This window comes from Littorina saxatilis, linkage group LG5, assembly GCF_037325665.1.
Source record: "Littorina saxatilis isolate snail1 linkage group LG5, US_GU_Lsax_2.0, whole genome shotgun sequence".
NCBI lineage: Eukaryota > Metazoa > Mollusca > Gastropoda > Littorinimorpha > Littorinidae > Littorina > Littorina saxatilis.
The window spans coordinates 43,131,465-43,147,000 of record NC_090249.1 but is presented as its reverse complement, the minus strand read 5'-3'; the positions used below and the strand labels follow the sequence as shown (position 1 = coordinate 43,147,000).

General features: G+C 39.7%; 1 protein-coding gene and 2 long non-coding RNA genes across 3 annotated transcripts in view; 2 read left to right on the top strand and 1 right to left on the bottom strand.

Annotated features, from left to right (window-relative positions):
• LOC138967201 (probable maltase-glucoamylase 2) overlaps positions 1-12,551 on the top strand; it is a 31,311-nt gene extending 18,760 nt beyond the window's left edge. Inside the window, exons 21-24 of the mRNA XM_070339724.1 lie at positions 2,006-2,103; positions 2,637-2,686; positions 10,659-10,829; positions 11,691-12,551. Coding sequence (XP_070195825.1) covers positions 2,006-2,103; positions 2,637-2,686; positions 10,659-10,829; positions 11,691-11,750 — 379 coding nt within the window. The 3' untranslated portion in view covers positions 11,751-12,551. The remainder of the gene's footprint in view (positions 1-2,005; positions 2,104-2,636; positions 2,687-10,658; positions 10,830-11,690) is intronic.
• LOC138967204 (uncharacterized) lies at positions 3,734-7,974 on the top strand. The gene is made up of 2 exons (XR_011455872.1): positions 3,734-4,167; positions 4,559-7,974. It is a non-coding gene; the product is annotated as an uncharacterized lncRNA (long non-coding RNA).
• Positions 7,242-9,319, bottom strand: LOC138967207 (uncharacterized). The gene is made up of 2 exons (XR_011455875.1): positions 9,067-9,319; positions 7,242-8,703 (listed from the first exon to the last, which is right to left on the bottom strand). It is a non-coding gene; the product is annotated as an uncharacterized lncRNA (long non-coding RNA).
• Positions 12,552-15,536: the final 2,985 nt, after the last annotated feature.

Genomic DNA, 15,536 nt, shown 5'->3' with positions numbered 1-15,536 from the left:
TACATATTAACACGTATTCATAAAGGTACATTCCTTCTGATGTAAGCGTACGTTCACCAACACAGAGCTGTGCAGGCGTTTGCATGTGATAAGATCTTCCTTCCACTTGGACACATACCAACATTCAACTGTCTCAGTGATTTCTTTGCAGAGTGCTGAATGTTTTGATGAAATAATTTCTCAAATAACACTCTCGTCAATCTTCGAAATGAATTCAACGAAAAATTCGTACACTGCACAAGAAGCAGCCATTCATTTAAGTTGTATTGATGTATGTGTCTTGGTGGACGGATGCTCTTATCCCATGTCAAATATTGAGCGGATCTGAGGTGGTGTACACAATCTTATCCCATGTCAAATATTGAGCGGATCTGAGGTGGTGTACATAATCTTATCCCATGTCAAATATTGAGCGGATCTGAGGTGGTGTACATAATCTTATCCCATGTCAAATATTGAGCGGATCTGAGGTGGTGTACATAATCTTATCCCATGTCAAATATTGAGCGGATCTGAGGTGGTGTACACAATCTTATCCCTTGTCAAATATTGAGCGGATCTGAGGTGGTGTACACAATCTTATTCCATGTCAAATATTGAACGGATATGAGGTGGTGTACATAATCTTATCCCATGTCAAATATTGAGCGGATCTGAGGTGGTGTACACAATCGTATCCCATGTCAAATATTGAGCGGATCTGAGGTGGTGTACATAATCTTATCCCATGTCAAATATTGAGCGGATCTGAGGTGGTGTAGACAATCTTATCCCATGTCAAATATTGAGCGGATCTGAGGTGATGTACACAATCTTATCCCATGTCAAATATTGAGCGGATCTGAGGTGGTGTACATAATCTTATCCCATGTCAAATATTGAGCGGATCTGAGGTGGTGGACATAATCTTTTACACGAAAAGGAATGTATATTTAGATTCTAGAAAGGTAGTATTTTGTTGAGTCACTTGAGAAAAAGTGACTCTATGTAATCGGTCAGTGTTAGTCTGTCCGGCCGGCCGTCCGGCCGGCCGTCCGTAGACACCACCTTAACGTTGGACTTTTCTCGGAAACTATCAAAGCGATCGGGCTCATATTTTGTTTAGTCGTGACCTCCAATGACCTCTACACTTTAACGATGGTTTCGTTGACCTTTGACCTTTTTCAAGGTCACAGGTCAGCGTCAAAGGAAAAATTAGACATTTTATATCTTTGACAAAGTTCATCGGATGTGATTGAAACTTTGTAGGATTATTCTTTACATCAAAGTATTTACATCTGTAGCCTTTTACGAACGTTATCAGAAAAACAAGGGAGATAACTAGCCTTTTCTGTTCGGCAACACACAACTTAACGTTGGGCTTTTCTCGGAAACTATAAAAGTGACCGGGCTCAAATTTTATGTGAACGTGACTCATTGTGTTGTGAATAGCAATTTCTTCCTGTCCATCTGATGCCTCATATAATATTCAGAACTGCGAAAGTGACTCGATCGAGCGTTTGCTCTTCTTGTTTTGTGGCAAAATCGTGATTTTAGCGCCACTTTTTGATAGATTGTTTAGGTGTTTGTTCTGCTGCTTCTGGGACAGCATGCAAGCATGATGGAAATGTTCGTTCGTTTTCGGGTGTGTGTCTTTTTTTTCCAATCGTTTCCATTCATCGCTTGTCATATTTAGGCTTACGCTTTCTTTGGCTATTTGAAAGGCAGTACTGCTTCAAACCAAATTAAAAGCTAACCAAATGCAAATGCATGTACCTGTGAGAGTAATGTGATTGAGATTCTGCTGTCAAAATCATCGACGGAACAATAAAGGGCTCACATATTATATATAGTGTAGACGTTGGTGTGAATGCTGGCAAACTCCTTTTAGCATCGGGTTGGAGACTGAATCGCTGAATGTTGTCTTATGAAAAGTGCGCCTCTAGTCTTTTTAATTACTTGACCCATCAAAATATCTCTTTACATACATGTTTTTAATTAGTTGATACATGTTTGTTGGGTCAAGCCGCCAGAATCCATTGACAGTTCGGGTGATGCTAAACGCTACTGGATCGGAAGGAAAGGCTGAAGGATCTCTCTTCTGGGATGATGGAGTCTCCATTGGTGAGTCAGCATGCACTCAATAGACGATTTTTTTGGAAATGTCGGAAACACGTGGACCGGAGCACGTGTTTCCGACAGACCTCTCGCTAGTGATTGGTCCATCCTTTGTTTGTCGGAGGTTTTGCAAGAAAAGGTCACTCTCCCACATCCCATGCAAACCCGACGGAGTTATTTCAGGAATTCGTCTATTCATGCCCTTGCCTGAGCTGTAGATGTAAGAATACTGTAAATATTTGTAAATATGTGTCTGTATTAATGTATATTTATATACATGTGTGTGTGTGTGTGTATCAAAAAAGAATAAAGTATTTTTTTTGCGTTTTCTTCTTCTTATATATTGTTATTGTTCTATTGAGAACAAAATGCTAAGTTTACTGCCATTTTGTGTTTCCTTTCTTTTTAAATCATAGGCATACGAGTGTGTCTGAATTGAATAATATTATTTTTATTAACACTTTCTGTGGAATAAAGGAGCGAGGAGGCCCGGGTTTGCGATGTGAAGTCAATCATGCACTTTAGTTTTTTTCCCCTAGATACCTATGAGAATGGAGACTACCTTCTGGTGCGGTATTTTGCGAACAATGTAAGTTTCTTTCTTACTACTTGATTAACGATTAAGGGGGGGGGGGGGGGATAGGAGGCCAACATAATTATATTGCTGTGCTCTTGATTTGGATTTTCGTTGTGGCCGTTATAGCGGAAAGGCTCCGAATATGGACCGGTGTAACACGAGAAAATTACTCCCACGAGATTGTTACTCCGGAGTAAACATTTCGTAGGAAAATGTTACTCCTTTTACAAACAAAACTACTCCCCCATAGCACGAGAAAATTACTTCCAACGACAGTCGTTAATGTTACTCCCCTAACGAATAAATAACGAATAAATTAGTCCACCCTAACACGAGCAATTTACTGCCCACGCCAGGTGTACGCAACTTTTACTCCCCTGTCCCCTGTTAGTCTTGGTGGTGGAAGGGGTGGAGAGTATGGCATTCCGTTTGTCAAATAATTATTTGGATACTTTTTCATGTTTTTTTCACCAGTTTTAGCTAAATAATCATTATTTAGAAGCTCATGTGCTAAATAAGTAATTGTTTATAAACAATGTAAAACAATTCTAAATAATTTTTTGTTTACGTAAACAATTCATTATTTACCTAAACAATTCATTGTTTACGTAAATAATTCATTGTTTACGTAAATAATGATTTATTTACGTAAACAATATATTATTTAGACTTATATTACATTGTTTATAAAGAATCAGCAATGTTGCTAAATAAATCATTATTTACGTAAACAATGAATTATTTACGTAAACAATGAATTGTTTAGGGAAAGCAGTTTTCATTATTTAGGGGAATCAAGAATTGACTTCTAAGCTTCATTTTTTTTCTTTGTGTATATACTATAATTCAATACAAGGTATCTCCAAACATTATTTATCAGAAAATGTTCGTAAATTTGTTTATTTTACAAGCTGAAATTGCCGTACGAAAAGAACTGAATGCGAAAACAAACAAAAGGTCAAGGTCATAACCGGGAGTGTTTAGTGTTTGCATTCTCTCCCTTGAAGTTGTTGAAAAAAAGTTTTCCGTCCTAAGTTTTCTGTTCTGTCTCAACAAAAACTTTCTCTTTCCATTTCTCTTACTGCATGATTACACTTTTTTTTTTTTATCTGTAGGTTACACAACACAACACAACTTGGTATGAGCTCTGACGCGATGACGTCACACAGTCGTGTGCAGAGTTGTCCGGCCTTGCCTCTGGCATTCCGGCGGAACTCGCGAGAAGGCAACACGCGAAATCTGCACTCTGAATCTTCCGCATTATTTTATCGACATGGTCTCTAGTTGTAGTGTTAAACATTGCCATAACAGACAAGATAGAGATAGGGACAGAAGATTCTTTTCTGTTCCATTTGTTGTCAACGGAAAGGGCAAAGAGATAAGGGATTTGACTGCACGACGCGGGCGAGAATGGTTGGCACAGCTTCAGCTGAAGAATTTCAACTTTGAATCAACAGCTAGGAGATACGTGTGCTCTGATCATTTTGTCAATGGTAAGTACTCATGCTTTTGTTCACCTGCCTTGGTTAGTCTGTGTTTTATGCAAGCTGTGTTGTGATGGTAGTGTGCGGACAGTCGGTCAGTCCTGCACCGAGTGCAGTCTATGACTGAGTGAGTCAGTCTTACACTTACTCTCAGTATAACAACTTATCATGGTTGCCCAAAACCATGACTTGTGAGAATGCCATAGGTGTGAAATACTTGGATTTGATAATCAGAATTTATTTGAACACTAAATGGTCATTGTTGATACAACTTTATAGTTCAGCTTTAAAGGGTAGATCTGTGTCTAGATTTACTCATTCATTTTGTTTGGGTGACTTATTTTTAAAATAACTCCCAATCCATAATTTACAATACATTTGCCTTTGATTTTTTTTGCAGGGCAACCATCTGTGGGAAGTAAACACCTACTTTGAAACTTGGGTATGGTGCAGGGACACAGCCTGACAGCCAACAAGGACAGTACCAGAGACTCAAGGAGAGGAAGAAGCTTGTGGGGAGTGAGTCAACTCCTTCTCACCCTAATTTAGCAGAGGATGCTGTTGATGGCGACGGTGAAGGTACTTCGGATACAGCAGAACTGGCTGCTCCTCTTCCCGAGAGAGGTGACTGTGGCGGTACTTACTGCCAGACTGAAACCTATGACAATTTTGCCTGGATTTCTAAAGATGAAGAAAAGCAGCAACGGGATGAACTAAACAGGCTGGTGCTAGAAACTCGGGAACTTAAAGACGAACTTGCCAAGAAAAAAAATGACACTTGATTCTTTGAGGGACAATGACGATACTGTACGATATTTTACTGGGATTTCTAATTTCTTCACACTTGTTACATTATTTGATTTTCTTGCATGGCATTTGCCAACACACTCGCGCAGAGCACTGACACAGTTTCAAGCTCTCATTCATGCATATATACGCCTTAACACACCTCTGCAACACCTGGCATACATCTTTTCTGTGTCAAGAACAACTGCCAGCAAAGTTTTTCACGAGACTGTGCATATCATGTACCACAGACTGCGGCCACTTGTTTTCTGGACAGACAGGCGAAGTATAAAGACAAGTCTACCGCCACAGTTCCTTCCCTATCCATGGAACATAGTAGTCATCTTGAACACACACGGCCAGTACCGTGTAACTGGCCTTGGCACGGAACGATCCAAGGGGGGCAATCTCAGTCATCTCAAAGAGGGAAATCCAAATGCAATCCGCTTTGTTCGATTTTATGGGCTTGGACGATAGAGAAAAATAAGAAAAGCAAAAGCTGGAGTCCAGTCTGGACGAAACTGCTATCAAGAACGCAGAATTGATTTTTTCTGAGTTTTTTTTTTTAGCCGTAAGCGCCATGTTTATCGGAGCAGGAAACTCTTCTATAGTGAGGCCCCTTTGTTGGTTTCACTGCGGCCGCATTGTGAACAGCAGTTAAACATGGCGCTTACGGCTAAAAAAAAAACTGAGAAGAAATTAATTCTGCGTTCTTGATAGCAGTTTCGTCCAGACTGGACTCCAGCTTTTGCTTTTCATATTTTTCTCTATCGTCCAAGCCCGTAAAATCGAACAAAGCGGATTGCGTTTGGATTTCCCTCTTTGAGATGACTGAGATTGCCCCCCTTGGATCGTTCCGTGCCAAGGTCAGTTGCACAGTACATGTACTGGCCGTGTGTGTTCAAGATGCAGAGTAGTGTCCATTATTGACTGTTTTGAAATATATCAATCAATCAATCAATGAGTCTTATATCGCGCATATTCCGTGGGTACAGTTCTAGGCGCTCTGCAGTGATGCCGTGTGAGATGAAATTTTATACGGCCAGTAGATTGCAGCCATTTCGGCGCATATTTACCTTTCACGGCCTATTATTCCAAGTCACACGGGTATAGGTAGACAATTATTAACTGTGCCTAAGCAATTTTGCCAGGAAAGACCCTTTTGTCAATCGTGGGATCTTTAACGTGCACACCCAATGTAGTGTACACGGGGGGAGGTTCGGACACCGAAGAGAGTCTGCACACAAAGTTGACTCTGTGAAATAAATTTCCGCCGAACCTGGGATCGAACTCACGCTGACAGCGGCCAACTGAATACAAATCCAGCGCGCTACCAACTGAGCTATATCCCCGCCCATATATATTCATTGAGAGACCCTCCAGTGTTGATGCTAGTGCACTCACCTGGTCAAACTACAAGCACAACAATACAATTAAATACCTAATATCAATTACACCTCAAGGCCATATTTCTTTTATTTCTAAAGGGTGGGGTGGGCTTTCAAGTGACAAGCACATCACTGCAAATAGTGGGTATCTAGACAATATTGTACAAAATGATGTGATTTTGGCCGACAGGGGATTTGACATTAATGAACTAGTGGCTATGAGAGGTGCACAAGTGAAAATCCCTGCCTTTACAAGAGGGAAGAGTCAGCTTACAGCTTATGAGATAGTCAACACGCAAACTAGCTAATCTGAGAATTTATGTTGAGCGAGTTATCGGTATTCTTTGTGGAAAGTACAAAATTCTGAACTCTGATATTCTGACTGATCTTTTGTTTGCAAGGGAAGAAGTGGTAACACTGGACAAAATAGTCACTGTATCATCTGGGCTTGTCAATGTTTGCACTGGTATCATGTGATTCTTGCTGTGACGCTGCATAAACACAGCCTAGTGAACTGAAGGCATTGTTTAGACTAGAGAATATGTTAATTAAACTGTGGTGTATTGTATCTGATTCTGATGTCTCGCATGAGCAGCAGCAATAGTCTTTCTGTTATGTTTTCACTGGACGGAATCTTGAATTTGAAGATGAAGGCATTGTTTAAAGAATGTGTTAATTAAACTGTGGTGTATTGTATCTGATTCAGGTGTCTCACATGAGCAGAAGCAACAGTTTTTCTGTTATCATGTTTTCACTGGATGGAATATATACATGTGTATATGATCTGACCTGCTGCTATTTCCTTCCAATTCAAGAGCAGATTTCACTCTTTCTATCACACACACACACACACACACACACACACACACACACACACACACACACACCACTTTAACATACACTTTGAAATCATTTTGCATAAATGTGACATGTATTGACACAACTGACAAAGGTTGAATTATGCTGATTAACCTCAAAATAGCTCTACAGGAAACAAGATAAGGAGCATTGAAAAATTAAATGGCCTACACTTGAAATGCGAGCACACATTTAAACTACCAATAACATGCAACTGCAAGCAACACTGAACATACCACTACCAGTATTGCAGGTATGGAGCCAAAGTGAAGAGAACACTTTCACTAAATGTTCAAAATTGAAATAACATACTGTGGGTATGTGAGTCATTAACTATTCATTATGATCAATAGACCTGTGCGCTTTTTTGCAGAAATAAGTGTGTTCAATTTTGTTGTCATCAAAACAGAACTAGTTGATGATAGAAACTAACTTTCAGTTCCACTGCCAATTTAAACACTGTATTACTTGACTGTACTGATGCAGAACTATGCTGGACCACACACTCTTATTTGTTCCCTAAATCAAGCAGCCAATCTGTGTCACTGGAAACATTGAACAAGGAGAATGAACAATGTACCTGGCTGAATAAGTTGATAATCAAACTGCTCATGATTCTTTGTTATTCACAGCAGTGGATGTAAAACAATCACAAAATAAGGTCCTGTATGCATCATAATTTATACTTGTAGCACTTGATTTTGTATTGTGGTCGGTGATCCTAAACAAAATGTATGTCTACATCTGTGCATGATTTTACTTTAAGAATAAAATGAAACAAGAATGGAACAATTAATGACTTCTCTGTGAGTGTGAACTGTGATTTAAAAAATTGCATGCTCTCTTTTCTCTCCCTCTCTTCTTCTTCTTCTGCGTTCGATGTATTCTCTCCCTCTCTACAACTTTAATACTGCCACTTTCTGTGTGTACAGTCATACATGATGTTTGTTTTCCCACACACATGAGCAAGCGAGTCTGGCATTGTCACTGTTTCTTGCTGCGTTTCACGACTGGTGTTTGCAGCTGCTCCTGGTTCACATCCACTGCTTGTAGAGGCTCAGCTTCTCTGTCCAGCCAGTTTCCAACTAGCTCTGGAAGAACTGCGAGTCTGAACACTTTCAAAGCTTTCTCCACACACATTGCCCAAAAATCACAGTCAGGCAATACTCGGACAATAACTTTATCCACAATAGTCCACACCATGAAATCGCAGTAGGAGGAACTGGTCATAACAATCTGGCACTGTACTTGACTAAAGTATTGGTCTTTGCGCAGACAAAGCATCCCCTCACTGTTAGATTCCAAACAGAAATGGCGGTCTGCCACAGCACACTCCCAACAGCTGACTCCTTGAAGGTGAAGGGACGTGTGTGCAGGTTTCTCCAACTCCGGCCATGCCGGTTTCTCCAACTACGGCCATGCAGGTACAGTGTGTTGCCAGTATGTTGCCATCAGAAGTGGCGATGATCCAAGGAGAAAGTGCTGGTTCATTAAGGCGTTGTGAATGAAGAATCTGAAACATAAATTGAAGGTCGCACAAATCAGCATTCAGCTAGGTCAATCGAATGAATATAACTCTAAGACACACATGTATAATGTGCTTTACAATAACCTTAACAATGAAAAGTAAACAACAGATTTTTAACTGATATGAACATGAAGCTCATTATAAATATAATATTTTGCAAGTTATTTCAAAATATAAATATATTCAAGACTATCTACAGCTTTTGTCGTAGTCCAGAATACAAACTGAAGCGAAGAACATTTCAAAGACAAAGCCTCAACACAATATCCTGAACTGCAACTTGTGATCTGCAACACAAGACAGAGAACACTCACGTTCATTCATCATAAACTGAAAGCACATTCTTACCTTTGCAGAAATTACAGAGTTCTGACAGCCATCAGGGCTGTAGCACTTGACATCCCTCACCCAGCCAGAGACAAAAAGTCGGTAGGAATCCAAACTGTTGTAAGCTTTTCAGCTGCTCACATGTGTATCTGTATGCACTCTTGCCAAGCACAAAATAATTTACGATGTTGATGTAACTCAGCTCTGGCAGATCGTCCGGATTTGCTGACCAGCACCTGGTTGAGAATGTCATACGGATCATTCCCGTCAATCTCCAAAACCTCTCCTCTGGTAACAATCGCTCAGAATATTTTCGCTTCTCGCCCGATTGCAATGTTTTGCATGAGGCAAGGGAAGTCACTCCAGATTCTTCTCGGAACGCGTCGGAGGCATTGTTTCCCGTTTTTCAACAGTTCACAGCTGTTTTTACTTTTCTCTTTGAAATGAAACGATGAAAGGAAGAGAAATGGAAAGACAGGCATGTTGTTGGGACATAAACAGAACAGAGAACATAAGGGGAAAAAAACCCTGTGTTTCAACAACTTCAAGCAAGAAAATGCAAACACTAAACACTCCCGGCAGGGAAAAACCTTAATTGACCTTAACCTTTGACTGTGTTTGAGATCAGTTATTTTCGTACTCGGCTTGTAAAATAAACAAAATAATATCCAAACAACAGCTATTTTAAGATAAGAGTGTATGGAGAGACCTTGTATAGTAATCACTGAAAGACATAAAACTTAGTTCAGAAGCGAATCCTAGAAACCCCTAAATAATGGAAAATGTGTTGGCTAAACAATTCATTGTTTACGTAAATAATTCATTGTTTACGTAAATAATGATTTATTTAGCAACATTGCTGATTCTTTATAAACAATGTAATATAAGTCTAGATAATATATTGTTTACGTAAATAAATCATTATTTACGTAAACAATGAATTATTTACGTAAACAATGAATTGTTTAGGTAAATAATGAATTGTTTACGTAAACAAAAAATTATTTAGAGTTGTTTTACATTGTTTATAAACAATTACTTATTTAGCACATGAACTTCTAAATAATGATTATTTAGCTAAAACTGGTGAAAAAAACATGAAAAAGTATCCAAATAATTATTTGACAAACGGAATGCCATATGGAGGGAGGGTAGCGCGACATTTGTTTGCGCGAGATCACATATTGGCATCATCCCTTCGCCCGCATCCCATTTTCGCGTACAAGATTTTTACTGGAAGTAAAAAATTGTGGAGTCAAAATTTCGAGGAGGGAGTAATTTTTTCGTACCTTGGGGAGTTCTTTTCTCGTACGAAAGGTGTACTCGGAGTAAGAATTTCGTACGAAATGTTTACTCCGGAGTAAAGTTTTCGTGGAGTAAAAATGTCGTGTTACACCGGCTCCTAATATGGACCACCTCCTGTTCTTACAAACTAACGGTGCTGGAGCGCTCAAAACAATTTAATTCGCCACATGGTCAAGATGATTCTGATGATGGTTAGGAAATGATGATGAGATTTTCTTTTTTTGCAGAACACACTCACATTTCATTCGCCACATGGTCAAGATGATTCTGATGGTGGTTAGGAAATGATGATAAGATTTTTTTTTCAGAACAAACTCACGACTACAGTCAGCCATAGTAGGATAGGATTACATACAGCAGCTGACCTTCGTTACGAAATCGTCATCGTACATGGCGTCACGTCATCCACTGACGTCACCGTGAAGAATGTTGTAGGAAAGACTGTTGCCAGCTCCTCCCAGTTTGATGAGAAGCAACAGGTGAAATGTTTCTGTTCATTACTTTGTATATTGCCTGTTTTGAAATCCGTAACATAGAGAAGAAGAATAAGAAGAAGAAGAGAGAGAGAGAGAGAGAGAGAGAGAGAGAGAGAGAGAGAGAGAGAGAGAGAGAGAGAGAGAGAGAGAGAGAGAGAGAGAGAGAGAGAGAGAGAGAGACAAGACAAAATCTTTATTATCGAGGGTAATAGATAAGCAAGAATATTGCTTTTTTTACATCCAGCCCTCGGCCTAATATAGGGTCAACAAGAACAGAAAACAATATAATCAAAGAACTATCACATCAAACTTAATACATTATAACTGTATATACAGATACAAATTTAGAAATAAATTGTCATACTGCATTATTTTAAAGTACAATTTCCAATGATAAAAAGTGTCAATTTTTAACATAACTTAATTTAGATCTGCATATCATTATAATTTTGTTTAACATGCACATACATTTCAAATGAATTGATGAACTTTTCAGCACATGTTTAGTTGCATTATGTGCGACATATAATGTTTTTTGAAGCTGTCTGTGTTTGATTTATGCTTATTATTTATTATTTATTTATTTATTTAGAGAGAGAGAGAGAGAGAGAGAGAGAGAGAGAGAGAGAGAGAGTGCCTGTGTGTTTGTGTATGTGTGCGTGCGTGCGTGCGTGCGTGCGTGCGTGCGTGCGTGTGTGTGTGTGTGTGTGTGTGTGTGTGTGTGTGTGTGTGTGTGTGTGTAGGTCTGTGTGTTTGTGTGTCTGTGTTTTGTGAGATAGGACTATATTCACGAAACATTCTGTTTTTAAATATGTTTTAAAAAAAGAATTATTGAATTTTCTCTGTTTCTTTTTTTCTCTTCAGAAACTGGAAGTTGCTGTTGACCTGCCGGTGTTGGAGAGTTTCACGCTTTCGTGGAACTGAGAAGGGCCCGACATTCTTCAAGTTTTCATTGTTGTTTATTTCTTTTTATGTATAACCAGACTTACCGCAGTTTATCCAAAAACACTGATTTCCTTATCTTGAGAGATGTAGCAGTAATATAAACAGACCAACATTCTTCAGTTTTGTATTGTTTCTTATATCTGTTTGTATATAACCAGACCGACTCAGTTAGCCTACCGCAGTTTATCCAAAGACACTGATTTCCTCATCTTGAGAAAGGTAGCAGTAATCTGAATACACCAACGCAGCACTGTCGATCCTGGGCATCAACAGGGTTTAGCCTGGAAGAAAAAGACAATGGGACATTTGTCCCCCTCAACCAAATTTTGATGGGACATCATAGTCGAAGGCAAAAAGCGCAAAGCAGGCTAGAAGGCGGTCCGAAAATGCTTTTGTCGAAAGATACAAAATAGTTCTATTTGGTGCCATATGATGATATGCGAATGTGCTTAGTGTATCAGGTTAGTGTGTGTGCGCGTTTTTGCTCAGGTCTTTCCGAACACTGTACTCCCGTGGCGCAGTGGTACGTAATCTCAGTGCGCCCTTTGACGCACAGTGGCGCAAGGCACACCAGTAAATGAAACCCTGCATCAAACAATCCAGTATACACTCTAATTTAAAGTGTTCTACTTTTGAACGCCTTTTCTGTAACCAGTTTTGAACACACTGTGACATAGGGGAAGGGCCCCTGATTGACCGGTGTCACGAAATTTTCTTTCGCCGAAATATTTTTTCTCCCCCACCAACACGTTTCACCCATTTTTGTACCAAAAACAATTCTTATGCAAAACCATCCTCTGACTTCGGGTTAGGGTTAAGTTTGGGAATGGGTAAGGTATGTAAACAGTTTTAAAATGCGTCAATTTCTGGTGATGTTTGTGAACTAAGAATTCAATCGACGCCGTCCGCGGGAATTCGGTATTAAGACATACCCGAAATCTTCGTTCACAAACATCGCCAGAAATTGACGCATTTTAAAACTGTTTACATACCTAACCCATTCCCAAACTTACCCCTAACCCGTAGTCAGAGGATGGTTTTGCATAAGAATTGTTTTTGGTACAAAAATGAGTGAAACGTGTTGGTGGGGGAGAAAAAATCTTTCGGCGAAAGAAAATTTCGTAACACCGGCTCCTAATATTGACCACCTCTTGTTCTGACAAACTGAGCTCGCAAAAGGATTTCATTCACCTCATTTTCGCATCGTTAACTCTGAATTTGACGCGCAGAAGAATTTATTTCGACATATTTACCCTCTCTGGACGCACAAACCACACATTTTTTTTTTGTGAAATTTTCTCTCTCACTTGTTTACACTTCTGGCATCGTTCACTCTAAACTTGAAGCTTTAAACAGACTAGTTTTTGTACACACACCCGGCTGTTACCACACAAAAGTTACTATATACAGGGCCGGACCCAGGGGGGGTTCCAGGGGTTCCAGAACCCCACCCCTGGAAAAAAGCATGTACCTTGCTTTGAGTGGTTTTTTTTTTTTTTACTAGTTTTAGCCCCAAAACAATGCTGCTCTTAACCCTCAAAACAAGGCCCAGAATGCACCAGATTGCACAGATTTTAACCGTTTTTCAAAAATGTTCCGGGGGAGCATGCCCCCGGACCCCCCTAGTTCGCGCGCCTGCTTTGCAGGCGCTTGCTTGTGGCTTCGCCACTTCGCTGATTTGCCCCCCCAAAAAGGGAGGAACCCCCCCCCCCCCTTACATCTCATTTGGTCCGACCCTGATATATTACAACTATAATTCCATTGTTGTATTTTAGCAGTGTCGACCCGTCTTTCTAGGTCAAACAAAAATAATAGGAAAATCTCAGAGTATACATGTGTGACCACCTTCAACAAATAGCAGAACAAGAACAGATAAACTACAGATTGTTTTCAGTCATTTATTACAGGCACAGTAAGCCTCCCGTAGACCATCACTGAGCTCCCCGAGCCTCTACATACAGTGCAAGCATACTTCCATTTGAACGCTCACCGAAAGGGAACATCCTGGCTGCTTTCTGTCGACCGAGAGTGAGACATTTTCAAAGAATTTATTTTCGTGGACTATCCGAACGGACAATCAGGCGCCTCGTTTTGGTGCTAGACCTAACTTTTAAAACCTAAATAATAAATTGACAGCTTGTTACACAAACATTCTTAAATCATGAAATAATTCTTTTTTCATCAAGACAAGATCAGTACAATTCAAAGTTTTGAAAGTTTGAAAAAAGAAAAGCCCGGAAACGTGTCACGCAAAACGTCTTTCTCGTGGCAGACGACGGTTCTGCATAGCGCCAGTTCCTCTGAACGGTCAACCGCCACCGCTCTAGTACGTGTGAAAGGGTGTTTGTACTGTGTGTAAAAGCCCGACAGTGTCTGTGATGGTTTACGGGAGGCTGACTGTGCCTTTCAGAAGCTTGTTAAAAATAACCTATAACTAGCCCTCAGTTTTCCAAAACCAAACAGTCTTCTTAACATAAAAGATGACAATTATATTTATTTTCTCTCTGTTTTTTAATATAACACCCTCCCTCACCTTCGCCCGAAACAAACAATCAAACTAACAAACAAACAAACAAACAAACAGACAGACATTGTATTTTTGTGTGTGTAAAAAACCGATTGTATCAAAGCAAGTTAAATAAAATAAATAAAAAGATGTTTAACCAAAAGCTTCTTCCTATTTTCCTGTTTCTTGTTCTCTTATAACATGTCCGTCTATATATAGTACCCTCATAACAAAGGCACACACACTGTGCCACACACATACGCGCGCGCACACCCACACACAAACACAACCGTCACAACAGTTGAGTATTCAGGTTAACTGCACTGCAAATTGTTTTTAATTATGATTATGTCAGATACTCACTGTTATTGAAAGATTAAAGATTAATATATATAGATGTCAAACAAGATGTAAAAAAAAAAGAAAAGGAGTTTCGAACGAGCATAACCATCAACTGTTCACATTATAGGAACCAGATAACCCTTGCATCGACGATCCAAGCAAAAGCCAACGACAAAAGCAGTTTTGAGCAACACTTGCAACAAAAATCAAATATGGTTGTAAATAAGGAATACAAAAGGACGTATTGTCAAGGATGATACCTTTAAATGCTGCTTTCGGGTACAGCACACCAACCACAAAGCCAGATCAATGAATAAATGACAAAGATAGTAAAAAGTTGAAAAACCATCAACATTACTTAATAAACAGAAAATCATGCCTTAAAACATGTTCGTCTATATATGGTACCCTCACACCAAAGACACACACACACACACACACACACACACACACACACACACACACACACACACACACACACACACACACACACACACACACACACACACACTACAACAACAAAACTCCAGCCTGTCTGTTGTCTGTGAAGAGTGTGATCTTTTTACATTTAGTCAAGTTTTGACATAGAAGGGGAATCGAGACGAGGGTCGTGGTGTCTGTGTGTGTGTGGTGTGTGTGCACGCGAGCGTCTGTGTGACGGTTCGTTTTTGTGAGTCAGTTCTGTTGCTCGCGCGTGTGTGTGAGAGAGAGAGAGAGAGAGAGAGAGAGAGAGAGAGAGAGAGAGAGAGAGAGAGAGGGGGGGGGAGGGAGAGAGATAGACATGAGAGACACACAGGAAAAAATAGAGATGGAGAGGCAGGAACAAATAGAGAGATAAATCAGAGAATATTCTCGTTTGCATATATATATTAACACAATGTTTAATATTGTTGAATGTTTAAGAAAAATTACAAATA